This window comes from Mustela putorius, unplaced genomic scaffold (genome assembly GCF_011764305.1).
Source record: "Mustela putorius furo isolate JIRA1106 unplaced genomic scaffold, ASM1176430v1.1 tig00003834_pilon_pilon_pilon, whole genome shotgun sequence".
Lineage (NCBI taxonomy): Eukaryota > Metazoa > Chordata > Mammalia > Carnivora > Mustelidae > Mustela > Mustela putorius.
Window position 1 is genome coordinate 19,093,152 of NW_025421987.1, and position 18,399 is coordinate 19,111,550.

At 33.8% G+C, this 18,399-nt stretch overlaps 1 protein-coding gene across 3 annotated transcripts in view; it reads left to right on the forward strand.

The window, feature by feature from the left end:
- ZNF654 (zinc finger protein 654) overlaps positions 1 to 18,399 on the forward strand; it is an 80,594-nt gene that overhangs the window by 43,633 nt on the left and 18,562 nt on the right. The window contains exons 3-6 of one of the 3 annotated variants that reach the window (XM_013048681.2): positions 1,374 to 1,455; positions 13,885 to 14,020; positions 16,632 to 16,834; positions 17,504 to 17,643. In XM_013048681.2, the coding sequence (XP_012904135.1) occupies positions 1,374 to 1,455; positions 13,885 to 14,020; positions 16,632 to 16,834; positions 17,504 to 17,643 (561 nt within the window). The other 2 variants (XM_045088234.1, XM_045088235.1) reach the window with 2 other exon arrangements.

Below are 18,399 nucleotides of genomic sequence, written 5' to 3' on the forward strand. Positions count from 1 at the left end.
CATCTTTTCATATTTGAAAAAAAAATTCACTTGTGGTTTTTTGTGTGTGTGTGTGTGTGAGGTAGTCTTCTCTTAGTATTTTACCAGGTGGTTAGCTTTTTAAAAAATTAATTCTTCAGGGGTGTCTGGGTGGCTTATTGGGTTGTGTCCAACTCTTGATCTTAGCGACTGTTGATCTAGCTCAGGTCTTTTTCTCAGAGTCATGAGTTCAAGCCCTGCATTGGGCTCCATGCCCAGTATAGATCCTATTACTTGTTTAAGCTTTTAAACAGAGATTCTCACTGTATCATTTTGCTTTGATTGCTTTTGTAGTTTTTGGTCTGTTGACACTTAAAAATTTTAAGTAAAGTTTTATAAAATATGGGGCATGGTTATTATGTTATATTTAGAAGTCTTTCTAATTACTGTGTAATACTTGGGACTCATACATAATTTTTAAAAACTATATAGTCTCATAATATGTTTGCATTCTAAAAAACTTCATTCTTAGAGATTAGTTTGGATTAAAGGCAAAAGGTGAGTAAAAAAATGGGTATTCCTAGTTGAAGATCTTGTAGGTAATTAAAATCTAAAGATTCCGAGTTATTTGTCACTTGTTCTACTTTAGGACTGCTAAGTAATACTAAATAATTTCCATAGTTTTTCATGTTCGTGGTTAGGAAATAAGTCATATATCTTCTTATATGAAGTATAAATTATTAAAAACACAAAGTATTTAGTAACAGTGTTTTCCAAAAACAATTATTTAAAAAGGAGGAACCACAGATTTTTGGGCAGTCTGTTATGAGTGGGATAATCAAGGTAAGCCCAGAATTTGAGAACCCATGTGTTGTTTATTAGATACCTAATTGGTGATACTACTATAATATAAATGTTGCATGAGTGACTTTCTAATTTTCTTATACTTTCATGTTAATTTCCATCCTTTATATCCATCTGAAGAAAATTAGATTTTGAATTTTCTAAGGGGCCCATTGTACCAGGGTGAAACTGGACCCATTTAAAATCATCTTGACATGTGTAGCAACATTTTTGCCACCTGATACAACATTGCTTTTTTTCTTTTTTTTTGCATTGTGAACACTGGTAGGCATGAGTAATGTAATTGTTCATTTTATAGTTCTAGAACTTCAGTATACTTCTTTGTATTTTCTTTGAGGACATTTAAAAGTTTACTAAAAACTTAACATGAATCTTAAATGATCAGTGTTATGATTCAAATCTGGCTATTTAAAAACTAAATATCTGATATTACATAGTTTTTAATCTCTTGAGAATATTTTAAATTGGGGCCAAACAAACAAACAAACAACAACAACAAAACCCAAACCGTAAAGAAACAATGGAAGTTATTATTCACTTGTTCTTTCTAGGAGCTTCTTTGAGTTGCTGCTGTTCTTTGGAAGAGATGAGTTTTATGAAGAGCCCTTAAAGGATATTCTTGGATCATTCCAGGTAAAAAAAACTTAGCATTTTGTGTACATTTAACATATGCCTTATTCTTCCCCTAAACATGGTATATTGATTATTTATTGCTTTTAAGTTTTTATATTTACTAAGATGGCAATGGTTAGGATCCTATGTATTTTACTAGCAGAAAAAGAAGGTTCTTAAAATTAACTTTCAGCTCTATTTCTAAAAGCAGTTCAAATTAACATTCCAGTTCCACATTTGCTAGACCAGAGCTTGCTGCTACCACCCTTGTAGATTCCTAAGCACATCTTGCACATACACTCACGCGTTTTATTGCTATAGGCTTTGGTTTCAAAGCCCCATGTAGAACTCAGCCCTAGTAATAAAGGACTCTTCTTGCCTAGCCTAAAAGCAGGCTGCTTGTCCCATGTCCCTTTTCCCTTTGGATGTATCCTGATTTTCTCATATATTTATTTATTTTCTCAATAGCCTTCCCAAGATCGGAAGCATTTTTTTTTTTTTTTTTAAAAACACATGCTATATGGGAGGAGAAAGTAAATCCGGAAGAGCATGACAAAGATCCAAAGACCTGTAGATGCAAAAAAACAAAAACAAACAAAACAAATACCTGTAGATGCAAGAACATTTGATATGTGATCTTTTTAATTTTAATTTTTGTTTTTATTTTTTTTTTGGACAGACAGAGATCACAAGTAGGCAGAGAGGCAGGCTGGGGGTAGGGGGAAGCAGGCTCCCTGCCGAGCAGAGACCCAGTGTGGGACTCCATCCCAGGACCCTGTGATCAGGACCTGAGCCGAAGGCAGAGGCTTTAACCCACTGAGCCACTCAGGTGCCCTGATCATTTGATCTTTTTACCATATACTTGGGAAGCAGTATCTAGTACTCTGGCAACTAATATGTCCTTGTAATCCCATCATCATTCTCTGGGGTGGAATAAAGGAAGATGTAGTTTGAGCTCCCTCTAGGGGTGAAGTTTTTAGACATTTTAAACTTATTCCTGCCATGTGTTTAATAAGAGAGGCTTTAAGTCAACTAGGAGTATTGTCCATCTTTAGGAAGGAGATCAGCATAGTAACAGAAGAGTCATGCAGTGTTTTCTCTCATCTAGAATATTTATTTTGTACTTTTGAAATAAATCTTTTAGGCTGCATTAAAATAGATTTATGATTGCCCACTCTGGTGCATACATAGACATAGGAAAATTAGAAGCAGATTTAATTGGCTAAGATATATCTAAACTTCTTCACGTTCAGAATCTGACTCTAGATTTGTTTTTTCCACTCAGTCACTCTCTTTTTCTCTACCATTTTGTCTTCAGTGGCATCAAACGTGTTGATGAGGAAGCATTTCCGAAAATAGTTGATAAATGAGCTAAAAGCTATTGGCACTGGGCTTTTAAAAGCTTAAGCTGGTTTTATGGTTCTTTTAACCAGCCAGCTTTTGACTTCTGCTTCAGAGTATTGTTAAATTATATGAATTGCTCTATACCCTTCTCTTACCGTTTGCTTCCCACAAATTCAAAGAGTGCTAGTCCCTTGGATCTTATTGAGTCACCAGTATACCTTTTTGCCAGTTTTCAGGATGTCTCTTTGAATGTGCATGGATATAGAATGACAACAACATTGTGATCATTACCAGGCTGACTTGGATTCTAAGACAGCATTGACTATAAAGCATATTCTGATTTTAGAGTTGTAGAAATAGGGAAAAAATGTATCTTAGAATCAGTAAAACAAAGTATATTATATTAAACACTATACTTTATCCATTCTTATATTTAGCAAAAGAAGTAAAAATACCTATTTTCATGGAGCTTTTTTTTTTTTTAAGTTTATTTTTTTTCTTAGTAATCTCTATACTCTTGTGTGGGGCTTGAACTCATGACCTCAAGATCAAGAGTCCTGTGCTTTTCCAGCTGAACCATCCAGGTGCCCCATTATGAAGTTTACACTCTGAAGTCTATATTCAGTATTTAAAACTTTTGTAATTTTCCATTCCACTTTTCCTTGACACTTGTGTTTTTGGCATTCCATTCTTGAATTTTTACTAGGCAAATACTTACTTGGTTACCAGTATATAGGCATTAAGCCCTGGGAAAAATAGTAGTAAGCAAAACCAGAAAAAAACCCCTCCTATTGTGGAATTTAATTCTAGTATAAAGAGAGAAAGACAATAAATCAAATCTTCATATATTTGAGAGTATTTTGAAAGTGACAAATGACTCATAGGAAAATGAAGCAGGGCAGGGAGATAGGGAATGCTGGCAGGTTTTATTGGGGAAGGAAAATTTCAGTTTTAAATGAGATAGTCAAGAAATGCCTCATGAAGATGTTAACTGAGCACTGATAATGGGAACAGCTGAAGTGTTTGTAAAGTAGGTGAAAGACAATATTTGAATTATGTTTTAAATGTGTGAAATCATAACATCTGTGAAGGAATTTTTTTTTTTTTTTAAGCAGGGTTTTCAATTCATTTTCAGAATAATTCCTCAGGGAAGAGTTCTTGTTTTTGTACTGTTTCCTGTCTCCTACTCAATTGCTAAACCCACCCCTCCTTTTGTTCTCTTTCGTTTTTTAAAATCTTTGTGCCACTTCTGCCATGCTATGACTTCCTACTTCCACCTTCTTTCTTCCTATTCTGAATTTTCTTAAGCCTCTAACTCCTCCTTCCCAGGAGAGATTGCATCATCTTTCATCCTCCATTTTCTGAACTGAGCTGTGGCTACTTGGTGTTTTCTGGCCTGTGCCCTTAGCGATGCACAAAGGGCCAACATGTAGTTCATCATGTACACTTACTGAAACTTTTGCATTTGCTAAGCTCTGTAAATTCCCCACGCTTTTGACTTACCTCTGCTAGTCCAGTGATAATCCCAATGTCACTTTTTGGAATGTTTTTATATTTTCTAATGCAAACCCTATTTCCCCAAGGGGTTCATTACTGTCCATCTTTCATAAAGATTTGTACAAGCTTAAGAGCTTGCGCTTTCTCTTCTACTGTAAGTAGGACAAACATAATGTTGCTCCTACTTTAATATACCTGGGAATCTTGCTAAAATGCAGATACTGATTCAGTAGTTCTGGAGTGGGGAGCCTGAGAGTCTGCATTTCTATCACTCAGAAATGATGACTCTGGTGCTTGTCCCCACACCACAATTTTGAGTTAACAAGGAATTAGCAATCTTTGCTGGATTTGAGTTAATTATCTCTCCTGTCAGGGTATGGGCTCTGAAGTCATACTACCTGGATTTCCGTTTTCACAGTAAAACCAAAACCTGGCCCTTAGTTTATTTTTAAGATACTCTTTTCTTTAATGAATTTCTGATCTCCTAAAATCTGAGTTTCTCAAGTAGAAATTTTAAATCTTGTTACTGATTGACTGTAAGTTTTCCTCTACCTTATTCCAAGAGAAAGTTTCATTCTTAGAGCCAGGTGTTCCATTTGCTAACTTCCTAAAACTTGATTTCTTAATTTTTATCTTCAGTAGTTTTTCTTTACCTCAAAGATGATGATACATTTCTTACATGGTGAGCCTACCAGCTTATTATCTTTAATCTGTTCATTGGTGAGCTTTCCATAGGCTTGTGATTGAATTCATACACTGGGTCTCCAAAGCCCATTAATGTAATTAAATTTAGATTCCAAGTGAAATGACAAAAATAACATGAGAACAGAATTCCTAATGAATGTTGGAAACTAGGATCAGGATCTATATCAAGCCCTCAGGGATAAATCCATCTCAAGTGATAAACCAAACAGTACTTGTTTAACTGAATGTGATTAAAAAGGGGAGAGGGGAGGCCTTCTGAATGCTTTCCAGTAATGCCCCATACCCCTATCAGCTTGTAACAGTGGAAACTGAAGAAATATCAGATGGTGGGCCATTAGGTATATGGCCAATCTCATTCTTGTTGATCCTTCCTAAAAGTGCACCAGGTATGCAGAAGAGCCCACAGGGCAGGAATACTGATACGTCTAAGCTATCAGTATTCAAAATAGGATGTATGGCTCTCCACGAAAGCATTCCTTCCATTGAGAAAATGACCCAAACTAAATGCAGCCTGCCCCAATACCCAGAGGTTAGAAAGTTTTTCAAAGAGCTATGGTTGTCTCCCATTGTAGCTTTCTCTTTACTGCCTGATGGGCCATTGATCTAACAAATAACAAAGTAAACTTAACCCTTTCTCTTCTGTCTTGGTTGAGCTTAAAGGAGTCAGAGAGACCTATTTACCCATGAGTAAAACAGCTCTCTGTTCTAGATATTCTAGGTAAAGATGAATAAAGAGATTAATGCCAGTTACCATCAGTACATGGTTTAGGTAATAAGACCATTAAAGGATCAATTTTGTTCTTTCTGTGGTTGAGTTCAGGGTACCCTCCATGAAACTGGAAGTGAAATTGTAAAGAAGAGACCATCCCAGAGAATGTATGGAGTTAAAATACTGTATGGAGATGAAACTTCTAAATTAAAAGTAGGTGATCAACAGCAGATTAGCTCCAGAAAAAAACTCAATCAGTGAAGGAAACAGATCTCTAAAAATATATTTTCATTCCATAGTTACATGCAGTCATATCTTATTGTACAATGTCTTCAATTTTCAGGATAAAGGAAAGTTCTACAAATGAGGACTCATGTAAAACAGGATTCTCACAAGGGAAAAAATAAAACGAGGCTGGCAGTGAACTTCTCCACTCTCCACTGTAACAAACACTGGAATAAATAAATAATGTCTGTGGAGTTTTTGAAGGGAAAAAATATTACATAATAATCTGCCAAGCCCTGTAGTTTATGAGAGAGGGCAACAGAAATAAATAGCTCAAATACTAGAAAAACAAAGCAACTGTAAGACTTTTATCAGGAAAAAAAAAAAAGTATGCCAGCTGATTTAGAAATGGTCAAAACAAAGAATTTATAAATACAGTTGTTATAGAATTAAAAAAAATGGGACTGATGTGAGGAAACTAAACTTGTAGATTATTGTTAATATGGCTTTAATGAAAATTCTTTATGTTAGAAATGATTCTGGAAAAGAATATATAAGCACACACATGATAACAGAACCAAAATCTCAGATTATGGTATTGATTGGATAGAGGTAAGGAAGGTAGGAAGAATCAGGTATATTTGGGGGGCACTTAAGCTGATATAACCATATAGAGTAGTGCCATACACTAACTAGACTACTTGGAATAAATTGCCCAAAGACTTAATTTGGTTAAATCCTAATCCTGGTATTTAAACCATCTTTGTAGTACTGGTTAAAATGCTTTTAGAGAATATGATCATACCAACTTAATATCAAGACATTTTGAAGAGCAGTTTCAGAATTGTGTTCACATATTCTTCTCTTCTCTGATAGAAGTTCTCTCCTGTCTCTGCTTAATTCCATTTTGACTGCATATGATGCCACCCTACTCCCCCCACCACAAGCTTTTCTACTGTTACTGAAACACTAATCCCTTTCTATTCTGTTTTGGTTTGATAAGTCTCTCCAACTATGCTGTTAGAGCTCATGGGCAGCGGCTACTTTCACTCCTCTGTCTCCAGCATTTAGTAGTCGTAGCCCTTAGTATGAATATATTTGCCAGTACAAATGAAGGATAAATAAGTCCATAGGCATTTCTTTCTTTTAAAAAAAAATCCCTCTTAGACATGTATCATCATTGCTGAACTCTGAAAAACAAGAAACAATGAGGTGTATTTTCTGAAATTTACTCCATGGTCCATTGATTACTACTATAAGTAAGATGGGGGACAGATCAACAAATGCATTCATGAGATGAAACCACTGAATATTTACTTGTGGATTCTACTTTAACAGTGTATAGAAAAATAAATTGAAGTCTGCTTAAGTGTGAGAAAGATATAAGGGAAAAGATTTCACTATCTGTGAGAGAAACATGCTTGACAAGTATTCCACATATTCAACACTGGGAATGAAAAAGACTGGTGTTAAAATTAAAGTTTCAGATTCTGAAATCATTTTATAAAAAATGTATTCCTTAGATAAATTTTGTGTTGAAATGGGTAAAGCGTTGATATTTTTTCACTGTCATTTATATGTTTGAAATTGTTACTCCTATTAATAATTCTTATATTTTACTACCTCAGAAATATTTTCACTTTCTCTATAATTTTTTTAATAATCTGAGAAGGAAACAATACATCAACTGTTGAAGTTCTGTGATCACTTTGAAGAGATTTAAGAGCCAGAGTTATTTCAAGCATAATACAATAAATAAACTTGAGACAGTTAAGCTCAAGGGACCAAGAGCAAGCCTCCAAAAGATAAGGCTGTCAGCATACATAAGTTGTGTATCTCAGGAAAGGCCAGTATACCCTGACACATGGAATGACAGTCATCTCAAAAGCAGGTACTAGACACTGCATTGATAGTTATTCATACCACAGGATGCAACTATAAACAAAGATCTTATATTCTGAGCATCTTAAAATTTTGTGTTGTCAGGAGCAGGCATGTAAGTGCCTTCAAAATCAATGATAAGATTAATAGTTTGAAAATAGCTCTGAAAGTGCATTAGGATCGTCAAAGCATTCATTGATCAGTGAAAGATGATTCTGTAGTGTCCGAATACATAACTAGAATTGTGAGCATATTAGTGCTTGAAGTACTAATTTTATGTTTTTCCATAGAAATCATAGAAAATTTAGCTGTAAAGAACTGTTAAAGGTCATTAAATCCAGTCTAACAAACACATGATGAAATGAAAGACACAGAGATTCATTCATTCGTTCATCCATTCAGTAATGTTTATTGGAAATTAACTTGCCCAATTTGTAGCATTTCCAGTATTGTGACCTGTTCTTGACTAAGTCTGCTGGCTCTTTTCTGCTGACAGATTTTATATTTCTCTCTTTGTGTGAGAACCTGTACTCAAGGAAATCTTGCATACACCTTAATTCTGCATCAGGGTCTATCTTACAGGTTAGAATCATTACAGTAGCACTTCTCTGTTGGCCATATTAGTTTCTTACCAATTTAAAAATGTTAGTAGTAGTGTTGTGCTTTTATTAGCATGGCAGTCACCAATTCTGAAATTTGGTTATGCTCTCAGTTAAGGTTGTGCTGTACTTACTATTGACTTCCCCTTCAGGTAAAACTCCCAATTGCTAATTTAAGTGACATTTACATTTACTACTTAAGATTTTTAAAATGTATAAAAATGTAATTATGTATTACACAGGGAACAATTACATACATTTAAATATCCATTTAAATTGAATTGATATAATCATGTATTTGCAGCAGTGTAGATGTCAAAACAACAGGTCTAAAGAAATTTTTTAAAAAGTTTTATTTATTTAAGTAATCTCTGGACCAAACATGGGGCTTGAACTCATGACCCTGAGATCAAGGGTTATATGCTCTTCCAACTGAGCCAGCCATGTGCCCCTAAAGAAGTGTTTTATTTATACTGAACTGCTTTGTGACCTAACATTTTGAGACCTTCCAAAGATTTATTGAGAAGAGAGAAGAAGAAGAAATTAATGTGGTTATCTAAATGATAGCAGATAAAGGTCTACACTAGGGTGTAAACAGTAGAAATAACAGGAAGAAGTACATCAGATAATAAAGAAAATTGATATAATAGTAGGATCAGTAGAAGACAGTGAGTTTTATGTTAGATTCCAAACCCAATGTGAGAACAAATAATATGTAAAACCAGGACTCTCTAGACTTCTGATAGGACAGCCATCTAGGTTTTAAAAATATATATACATATCAGTACATGTGTTATTTGTTTTTTTGCATACATTTACTAACATTCTATACATTATGAAACAAACATTTTTAAAAGATAAAAGTAAAATAATGTTAGTGTAAAAACTAATGACAGAAGTGTGACTGAATATGTTTTTATTTTGAAAAATTTTAACACTTGGTCATATAATAATTCAGTCTGATTTTGGTTCAGTTTACTCTGATACTTGGTTTTAATAGCTGTCATAGGTGAAAAAGACACCTTTTGGTAGATCTAAGCAAAATCTTGTAAACTATGATACTCAGTTTTAAATTCGTTCCACTAAATTTAGAATTGTTGAAATGTGACTTAGTAAATTTCTGTTGTTATGGAAATCAGTGTTTTCTTGATACCATTTTTAACATATGAATTGAAAACCTATTAAAATGCTGCAGTTGAAAGATTTTTTAATTAAAAACTCTAGTTTAAGTTTTTTAAGGTCACATATACAAACATAGGTGACATGCTGATTTTTGGTAACAGCAAACATGTAAAAATGCAGACAACTTCCAAACATTCATTTTAAATCATTTTCTCCATACGAACTTTCTTTTGAAAAGCAGTAACCTTTCCACTGTTACACTGTCTTCTTTCTATGGACAAACTCAGAATGATTATTTTTTAAAAACATGAGGTAAATATTCCTTAGGAACTTACCACAGAAAAGAACAGCACATGTGTGACGTTGTCTTTTGCTAAAAGAAAACTACATAACATCTTTAAATTTTGCAACTTTTTAAAATGCTTTGCCATAAGATAACCAAGTACAGTGTGATAAATAAAAGATATGATCATATCTTATTTCAAAGTATTGTAAAGATTTTACTTTATTTTAAAAGCTCTGTTTCTACAACATTGACCACATTGAAGACCTTTTTAATATATTTTTGCTTTTGATTTGCTATAATAGCTTATTTTATGAATGAATTTAACATGGTATTCTATAATTTTACTCTGGAACATGCATTTCATTCAAAATAAGACAAATACTGCAGAGTGCTTCTGATTCCATGGATTCCATAAAACCCTATTTTAATTAAAAAGTTAATTATTGAGAATATATCTTCTCTGGTATACCTTTCCTTTCTTGGCTCTGTTTGAAGACGCTTTTAATTACCTAAGAAGTAAGATGTCAACCTTTAATAATTCAGGGCCTCTTTTTACGTGGTAATTACTAGAAGAGTGGACTGGTACGCATTTTCAGTACCGCAAGAGAAGGAATTAAGTTTATTATGGATTGAGGTAGCTAGTAGAGGCTTCTCAGGGAAAAGTAGGACTATGAGAGGATAGGAAGGTATTTGGAATGGTTTATGGGAAGGTTTAGATAAGGTTTATAGGAAGTTGAAGGAGAAAGAGAATGATAATGAGAAAAAGTGTAAGCAAGACAGTGCATGATGAATCTAAGAGACATGGATGAGATGAAGCTGGAGGAAAGGATTCATATACAATATGTGAATGAGTTAGGAAGGTACATCCAGAGTTCCTTAATTATGAAGTTGGGCATTAAGAATTTTATGCTATTAAAAAAAAGGAATGTAATCACTATAAGCTGCCAGAGAAGAGTTCAGATCAGGTATATGGTATGGCCAGACAACTGCTGCCAGTTCTAAAGAGGCAGCAAGTTCAGGGAAGAAAATTCTTCTGAACAAAACATTAAGCCCATACATTAAGCAATAGATTCTGAAGGAAGAGTCAGGGAAGGAGTTGTGTTTTCTCTCTACCTTTGGCAAAAACAAGGTTGAAAGGAAGTTTCTGAGGGAATTACATTTAGCACTGTGTGGTGGATATCAACAATAGTAGACAGATGAATAAATAAAGGATTAGGTTAATATATAGGTGCACGTTTTTAATTAAACATTCTAAAAAATATATAATATGAATATATAGGAAAGATAAGTTGTGAATGCTATAGTGATTTAAGTGCTTCCTTTTTTTTTTTACTTTCAAGGCTTTTAAATTACATTTCATCCATAGAAGCCACCGTATTATTTAAGGAATGGGGAGCCAAAAGATAGATACAGACTTACTTGTTCTCTTGTATTCCATGTCTTTTTAAATACACCAAAATGAAATCTTCATTTCATCCCTGTTTCCTGTCCAGAGCTATTTCTCATAAAAGTGGCCTCCAAAATATGGTGCACTTGACTTAAGATGTGCACATACACAAAGAAACAAAACTCTACCTTATAATCTTTATCTTAGAAAAATGAACTTAAGCTAATTGACTGATTTTTAATAGAAGGGTTGGTAGGAATACAAGTGTGTAATTTCTAGTATTAGCATTTATGAAAATATACTCTAAATGTAGGTACAATTAAAAAGTATGCCAAAGCTGACGTTGGGGTGGGGCTTTTTAAATATACAGTTTATCAGGACTTTCTCTAGAAATTTTGATTTAGTATGTTTGAATTGGTGCTTGGTAATCTGATTTTTTTTTTTTTTTTAACAAGACCTCCAAGTATTTCTTACTTGTCAGCCATATGTAGGAAATTAGCAATAGACCTATTGTACCTTATCTTGACGTAGCCCAATTCCGGGTATAGGTCCCATAATGCTAATGGTTGTATGATTGGTATCTTACCTACTATAAGATAGCTAGAAAGATGGGCTGTCCAAGAGCTCAGAAGCAAAGCTAAAGCTCAGCAGTGATACAGGGGCTAGCATCCAGCTCACCTTATCTCTTGTGCTTTTATCCCAAAGCCAGCTTAACAGTAATTGAATTTTAGGAGTAGCAATATGTGTGTCTAGAGTAATTTAGAAGTTTGTTTACCTTTAGGTTTGAAATTGATGATTGTTTTAAATTATAAATTGTTACCACAGATTTTTACTATGTTCCATGTGTTTAAAACATATCATTGCTGATCAAAAACTTCATACCTTATTTTTATGAATACTATAACATGCTGACACATGGAAATGCAGAAAATAATTTTATGCTAAGGCATTTGGGTATGCAGAATACTAGAAGAAATACTATTAAGTCCTTACTATGTGCCAGGCACTGTACTAAGCACTTATCAGTACTGTATATTTAAACCTCACAACAATCCTGTGAAGTAGGTGTTTTTAGTATATGTTCTGCAGATGAGTTAACTGAAGGAGCACAGAGAGGTTAAGTAACTTGCCCATTACTTACACAGTTTTTGTTTGCTTGCTTGCTTGCTCATTTTAATTTGGAAATACTCTAACTTTTAGAACATAAACTTACTTTCATGTTATGACTTAATGATCCTTTGACTTCTTTGACTAAATGATTCTTTATCTTGAAACTTGTTATTTCTTCTACTGCCTTATTGTCTTATAAAACATATAAAAGCTCTTTTTGTTTAGTTTAACAAGGAATAAAAAGTGGCATGTAGTTACCACTTTGTAACAGTCAGATGATGAAAGAACATGACATATAAAGCAAAGTGTTTATTGCCACTTTGAATATGTAGCCTGGTAAGATTTGTAATGTCGTATTGTTTTATACTGAAGCTTTGCTTTGTAACTGTTACTATGTTTTTAGCGTCTGAGGGATTTTTTGAGCACAGAAAGAAATTTTGGCAATTGTATTGTAATTGATGTGCAGTTTATTCGGATTTTAACATTGCCAATTTCAATATCTTATTCTTTTCTAAGGCTATAAGCCCAGTTTATGCACTTAAAAAAAAATAAATCTAGTCATACCTTCCCTAGGCTTTCAGTTAATCTTTTAAAATTATCGAATTAAATTCCTTGAAACATTTTCAAAAACAACAACCAGGGTGTATAATGAATTTAAAAAGCTTAATCAAACAATTAAATTTTATAAATCTAAATCTAATAAGTCATATTTTTAAATTCAGTTGGCCAAATTCTCCTAAATATTAAGATTTGTTTACAAATTAAACTTGTTATATAATTCATAATATAGTCATGAGTCTAATATAATGGATTCTCTAAAAATATTTCAAACATCTTTTTAAAAAATCCCAGAAAATGTATAGACAAATTATCAGTCAATGCCCAATTTATCAGTGCATCTTTATCGTAAAATGAATGCAAAGTTTTGTATTATATGTTGGATTCATTCCTTCAGTCTGCCATTTATTTGTTCATCCCAAGACTACAGATCTGCTAACACAACAAAATGCAATAGACTTTCCATCTTCCAGCCTTCCAGCATAACTCAAGAGTATACATTTGCGATCAGAGCAGGGGATCTGTGTCTACGTGCCAACCACAGTCTGTATTGCACAGGGACCCTCTACCTCCTTTTTATAGTCAGGCTCTTGCTTGCCATTGTTAACAGAAGCTTTAAGAGCCCTCACATAAGTTTAACTCAACATTTAAGTTTTACGTTTTTGCAACCTGGTTCTTTTCCTAGAAATGATGCATCCTGTAAGTTTTCCCCTTACATTTCGCAACCTGATTCTTTTCCCAGAAATGATGCATCCCTTAAGTTTTTCCCTTGGGTTACACTTCATCCCTATTATAATTGGATTTTCTAAGTCCAATTATGTAAAAACTCCCCTGTAACCTTTGGCATTAAAGCCTATTTGTGTACTGATGGGGTTTTGACACCCTACTTAGGTTACTATAGCAACCCTTTCTCTTTTATAATTTAATAGTTGCCTCATTGACCATCAGTCATTTTATTGACAAGGATGATCAAGTTTAGTTTTTAACCCCTTAAATTCACAAAGCCAAAATGATTTTTCTCTCCTAGGAATGCCAGAATCACCTCCGCAGATATGGAAATGTGAATCTGGAACTGGTGACTCGAATCATTAGAGATGGTGGCCCATGGGAAGATCCAGTGTTGCAAGCTGTTCTTAAAGCCCAGCCAGCATCTCAGGAGATAGGTACTTCAGGAGACTCAAAATCCAAACCAACATTTGTGAGAAGCAAGCGCAACTTATTTCTAATTAGAGCAGTAATAGTGATTTTTCTTTATCTTCTAATACTGAATAAGAGTAATGTATTTTCACATGAAGTGTGTTTAAATTGTTACACTAACCTGGCCCAAGAATGACTTTTGACACCAGACTAGGTACATTTATTTCCAGTAGTTTCCCGTTTATTCTAATGGGAATTCAGAGTGTTAACACTTTTACTATCCAGATGTTACTTATAGTTTGTTTTTGCCACTTGTTATATTTTAAAAATCTATTTAAGTAGGAACAAACACCCTTAAAAAATCACCCTGCTTAATTAAGCACATGGAATCTCCCTTATACAGGAAACTCTGTGAGGGCTGGAACTCCACCAGTTTTTATCACCACTACTGCATATCCTCTACCCAGCCCAGAGTAGGTGGGACAGAGTAGGTGCTCAATATAAATATTTGTTAACTGAATGAATGACCACATGATGAATGCATTAAATGAATGCGTGACTATTTGAATGAATAAGTAAATTTCAATTCCAAACACTCTGGAGCAGTATTTCCCAAACTTCATCCATTAATTGAAGTTCCCCTTAATGCCCTGCATACTTCTTTGACATCACCTCCTCTTCAACCTAGATCCGCAGTATTTCCTGTGGGCCAAAATTTCCTTTGAGACAATAGGCTCTGTCAATTACTTCCAGTTTATTCTTTTTAAAAATGTTTGCCATATTATTCCTGAGCCCCAGAACATTTTGGTCACCAAATTTAGAATGTAAACTCAGCAGTAGTATAAGCAAAAATGTATGGAGAACATTTGAAGGCATGGAGAGCCCATGAAGTGCAATTAAGATGGCCAGAGGGACAAGACTTCCTAGCCTTGGAACCATTCAGACCTTGGTCTGGACCTTATTCCACATCACATTTTATGCTAAGCAGGTTAGGATCTTTCCATTTGTCTCAGGTTGGGGGGGTGGGGGTCTTTGAGTAGAGCTGAGTGGAGAAGGGGCTATGCTTGTGCAGCTTAAGAGCAAGCCAACCCCAGATACAAATGTGGAGGACCGTGACAGATATGGGAGAAGATGAAGAAAGAGAGAAGACCAGAAATAGTGCAAAGTGGTGGGTAAGGAGGCTACGGTAGATATGATACTGGTTTAGTGGTAAATACCCAGGGGATACAAAGGAGACTGGAACTTGATGGGAGGGTTTCAGAAAGGAATAAAAAACTGAGGAGGGAAGAAGTTGGAACTGAAGAGAAAGAGTTGGACCACTGAGGAAAAGTATTGAGTCCATATAGGAAAGGCAAGGGTGACAGACTGAGGAAAACTATGAGGAGACTGGGAAATGTGGCCAGAGCAGACAGGAGCGAGACAGAGTTTCAAAAGGAGTGAGAACAGAGGAGAGGTTGTTTGGACTTTTAGGGTAGCTTTGAGGTTTCTCTGACAGAGCTGGAACATTTCTGTTGTTGGTTGGTATAAGGGCTTTTGGCATCTGTCTCTCTCTAGTCCTTATGTACATACTTCCATACTTTGTACATACCTTATGTACATACTTTCATACTTCCACTAACATACTTCACTTTGGGAAAAGCTGCTCTAGAGTCTGATAAATATGGATGACTCTCCTCTAGTTGGTGACTTTAGGGTAAAGACCAGTCTGAAATTTATCTTTGCATTAATTAGACAAATCACTGTCTGCTTATATCATATACAGTAAACAGAACTGCAAGGCAAATGTTGAAGCCCAAATAAAACATTACTCATAGGCATTTTAGGAGCTACTGATTAAACATCACGACTAATAAAAATACTTTGGATTTGAAATATGGATCCCTGTTCTACCCCTTATTCTTTGTCCTTGGGCAAGTCATTTGACCTCTCTGAGACTCAGTTTTGTGATCTGTTAAAGAAGTACTATGATATGATACCTGTCATAGGTTGTTGTTAGGTCTAAATAAACTTAGTTTATAGATTATAGATAAAAGGTGTTTATAGATTTTTAAATTGTGTAAAAAAAAAGTATTAGTAATTATTCTTAGTGACACATGAGCATATATTAATAAGCAGTTCTATTTGGCACTACTGTCGAGTTAATTTTTTGTTAAAAAGTAATAAAATATATTACATTTTCATTAATTCAAATTACTTTTCTCTGTAATTAATCTAAATCAATGTGGTTTTAATGATAGGAGTCAGCCTTTTAATCTTACAGTAGTGAAAATATTAGGCAGTAAAAAAAAATTAAGTACATAATAGACTTGAAATTCCAGATCCGATATTATCTGAAACATTTTAACATATTAGTGAACTGAAAAGAGAATATTTCATTTTATTTTCTTTTTAATTTTTTTTTTCACTTTTTAGACCGAAAAGAAATTAATAGTTCTTAAGCACTGTTTTGGTGTTCCTCTTCTTTCTGTTTTTCCAATTATATAACTGAGTATTCTTGTCACAAATAAACTCCTACTAAGGAATATGCTATTTAATTAAATAACTACTTACTACTTAGATACCACATGTTAGTGGTAAAGTTTCAGACAACCTTGAGAATCTCAAGAGTAATAAGTCTCTGTTTTCTTTTTAATATAGTGAACAAATATTTAAGTTCTGAAAATCCACTGTTCTTTGAACTACGTGCCAGATACCTAATTGCTTGTGAACGCATACCTGAAGCAATGGCTCTTATTAAATCTTGTATAAATCACCCAGAAATCAGCAAAGACTTGTACTTCCATCAAGCGCTCTTCACATGTCTGTTTATGTCACCTGTAGAAGATCAGCTATTCCGGGAGGTAATGTTTGAGATTATGTTTGCCTATTACTATTTTAACCTTATCAAAAATAAGAAAAGTAGCCCTTTCTTGTTAAATTCCTTTTGCAGTAACACCAGAGATTGTAAGATTATGTTATCTAGATGTGTTCTCATTGGCACCATTCTTTAAGCTCCTGTTGAATTAGATAATCTGATATTAACAAATGATGCAATTAACAAAACATTCATCAGTGCTTATTATTCATGGTGAGCTTCTTGTGATAGATAAGAGGTTAAATAAAAATCGAGGATTTTTAATAAAAATTTGTTAATCTTGTTTTTTTTTCAGCACTTTTAAAAATAATTTTTTGAAGTATTTTGCCTTTTAAATACTAAGAAATTAAATGCTCCTGTCTGTATTTTGTTTATTTTTTAAAGATGAAAGAATTAATCTTTTCCTAATAATAGAACTTATTTATCTACAAGCTGTGGACATTAATGAGATTTAAAAAATGAGATAAAATAGTCATAAAATTGTAGGTTCTATATAATGAAACTATGAAAATATTTCTGTGTAATTCATCATTGTCTTTGTAGAAGAAAACCAGAAATTTAATTTTTTTCCTGAATATTAACTCTACACATTTAATGCAATTAGCTTTTTAGATATTTTTAATGATATGAACTGCTTTTTCTTTTCTTTTTATAGCATTTATTAAAAACTGATTGTAAAAGTGGGATTGATATCATCTGTAACACTGAAAAAGAAGGCAAGACTATGTTAGCCTTGCAACTCTGTGAATCCTTTCTTATTCCACAACTCCAGAATGGAGATATGTACTGTATCTGGTAAGTGTTCCCAATATGGAAGCTGAGATGGGGAACAGAAGGAGAATGGTTAGCCGAGTCTTGACTTTGTCTTTCAAAAAGTTAGGTGAAAATGTAAAGTCACTTTTTAAAAATTTATTGTGTGAGAAACAACAGTTTGTTGTAAGACCTAAAAAAGACAATGACCATGTACCAGTAATTGACAGTGTAAATGTTTAAAGTATGTATTATAATGAAAGAATTGTATTTTAAATTATATGTGGAGTGTTAGTTTTTTAGGACTTTTTTTTTTTTAGAACTGTTTTAGGTTCACAGCAAGATTGAGGGGGGAGTACTGACATTTCTCATTACATCCCCATCCCCATCCATGCAGTTCCCCCATTATCAGCATTACTCAAAAACCGTTACTCACCAGAAAAATATTTTATTTTTTTTTTAAATCAGGGATGAACCTACAGTGGTATATCATAACCACCCAAAGTCCATAGTTTATCTTAGAGTTCACCATTCCTGTTATATAATCTATGGGTTTGGATAAATGTCTAATGAAATATATCATTTTAATATACAGAGTATTTTCATTATCCCCAAATCCTCTGTGCTTGACCTATTCATTTCTTACCTTCCTTCCCCTCCCTCACCTCTGGAAACCACTGATCTTTTTACTATTGTCATTGTTTTGCCTTTTCCCCAGTATCATATAGTTGGAATTATATAGTATATAGCCTTTACAGATTGGCTTTTTTCATTTAGTAATATGCATTTAAGGTTCCACCA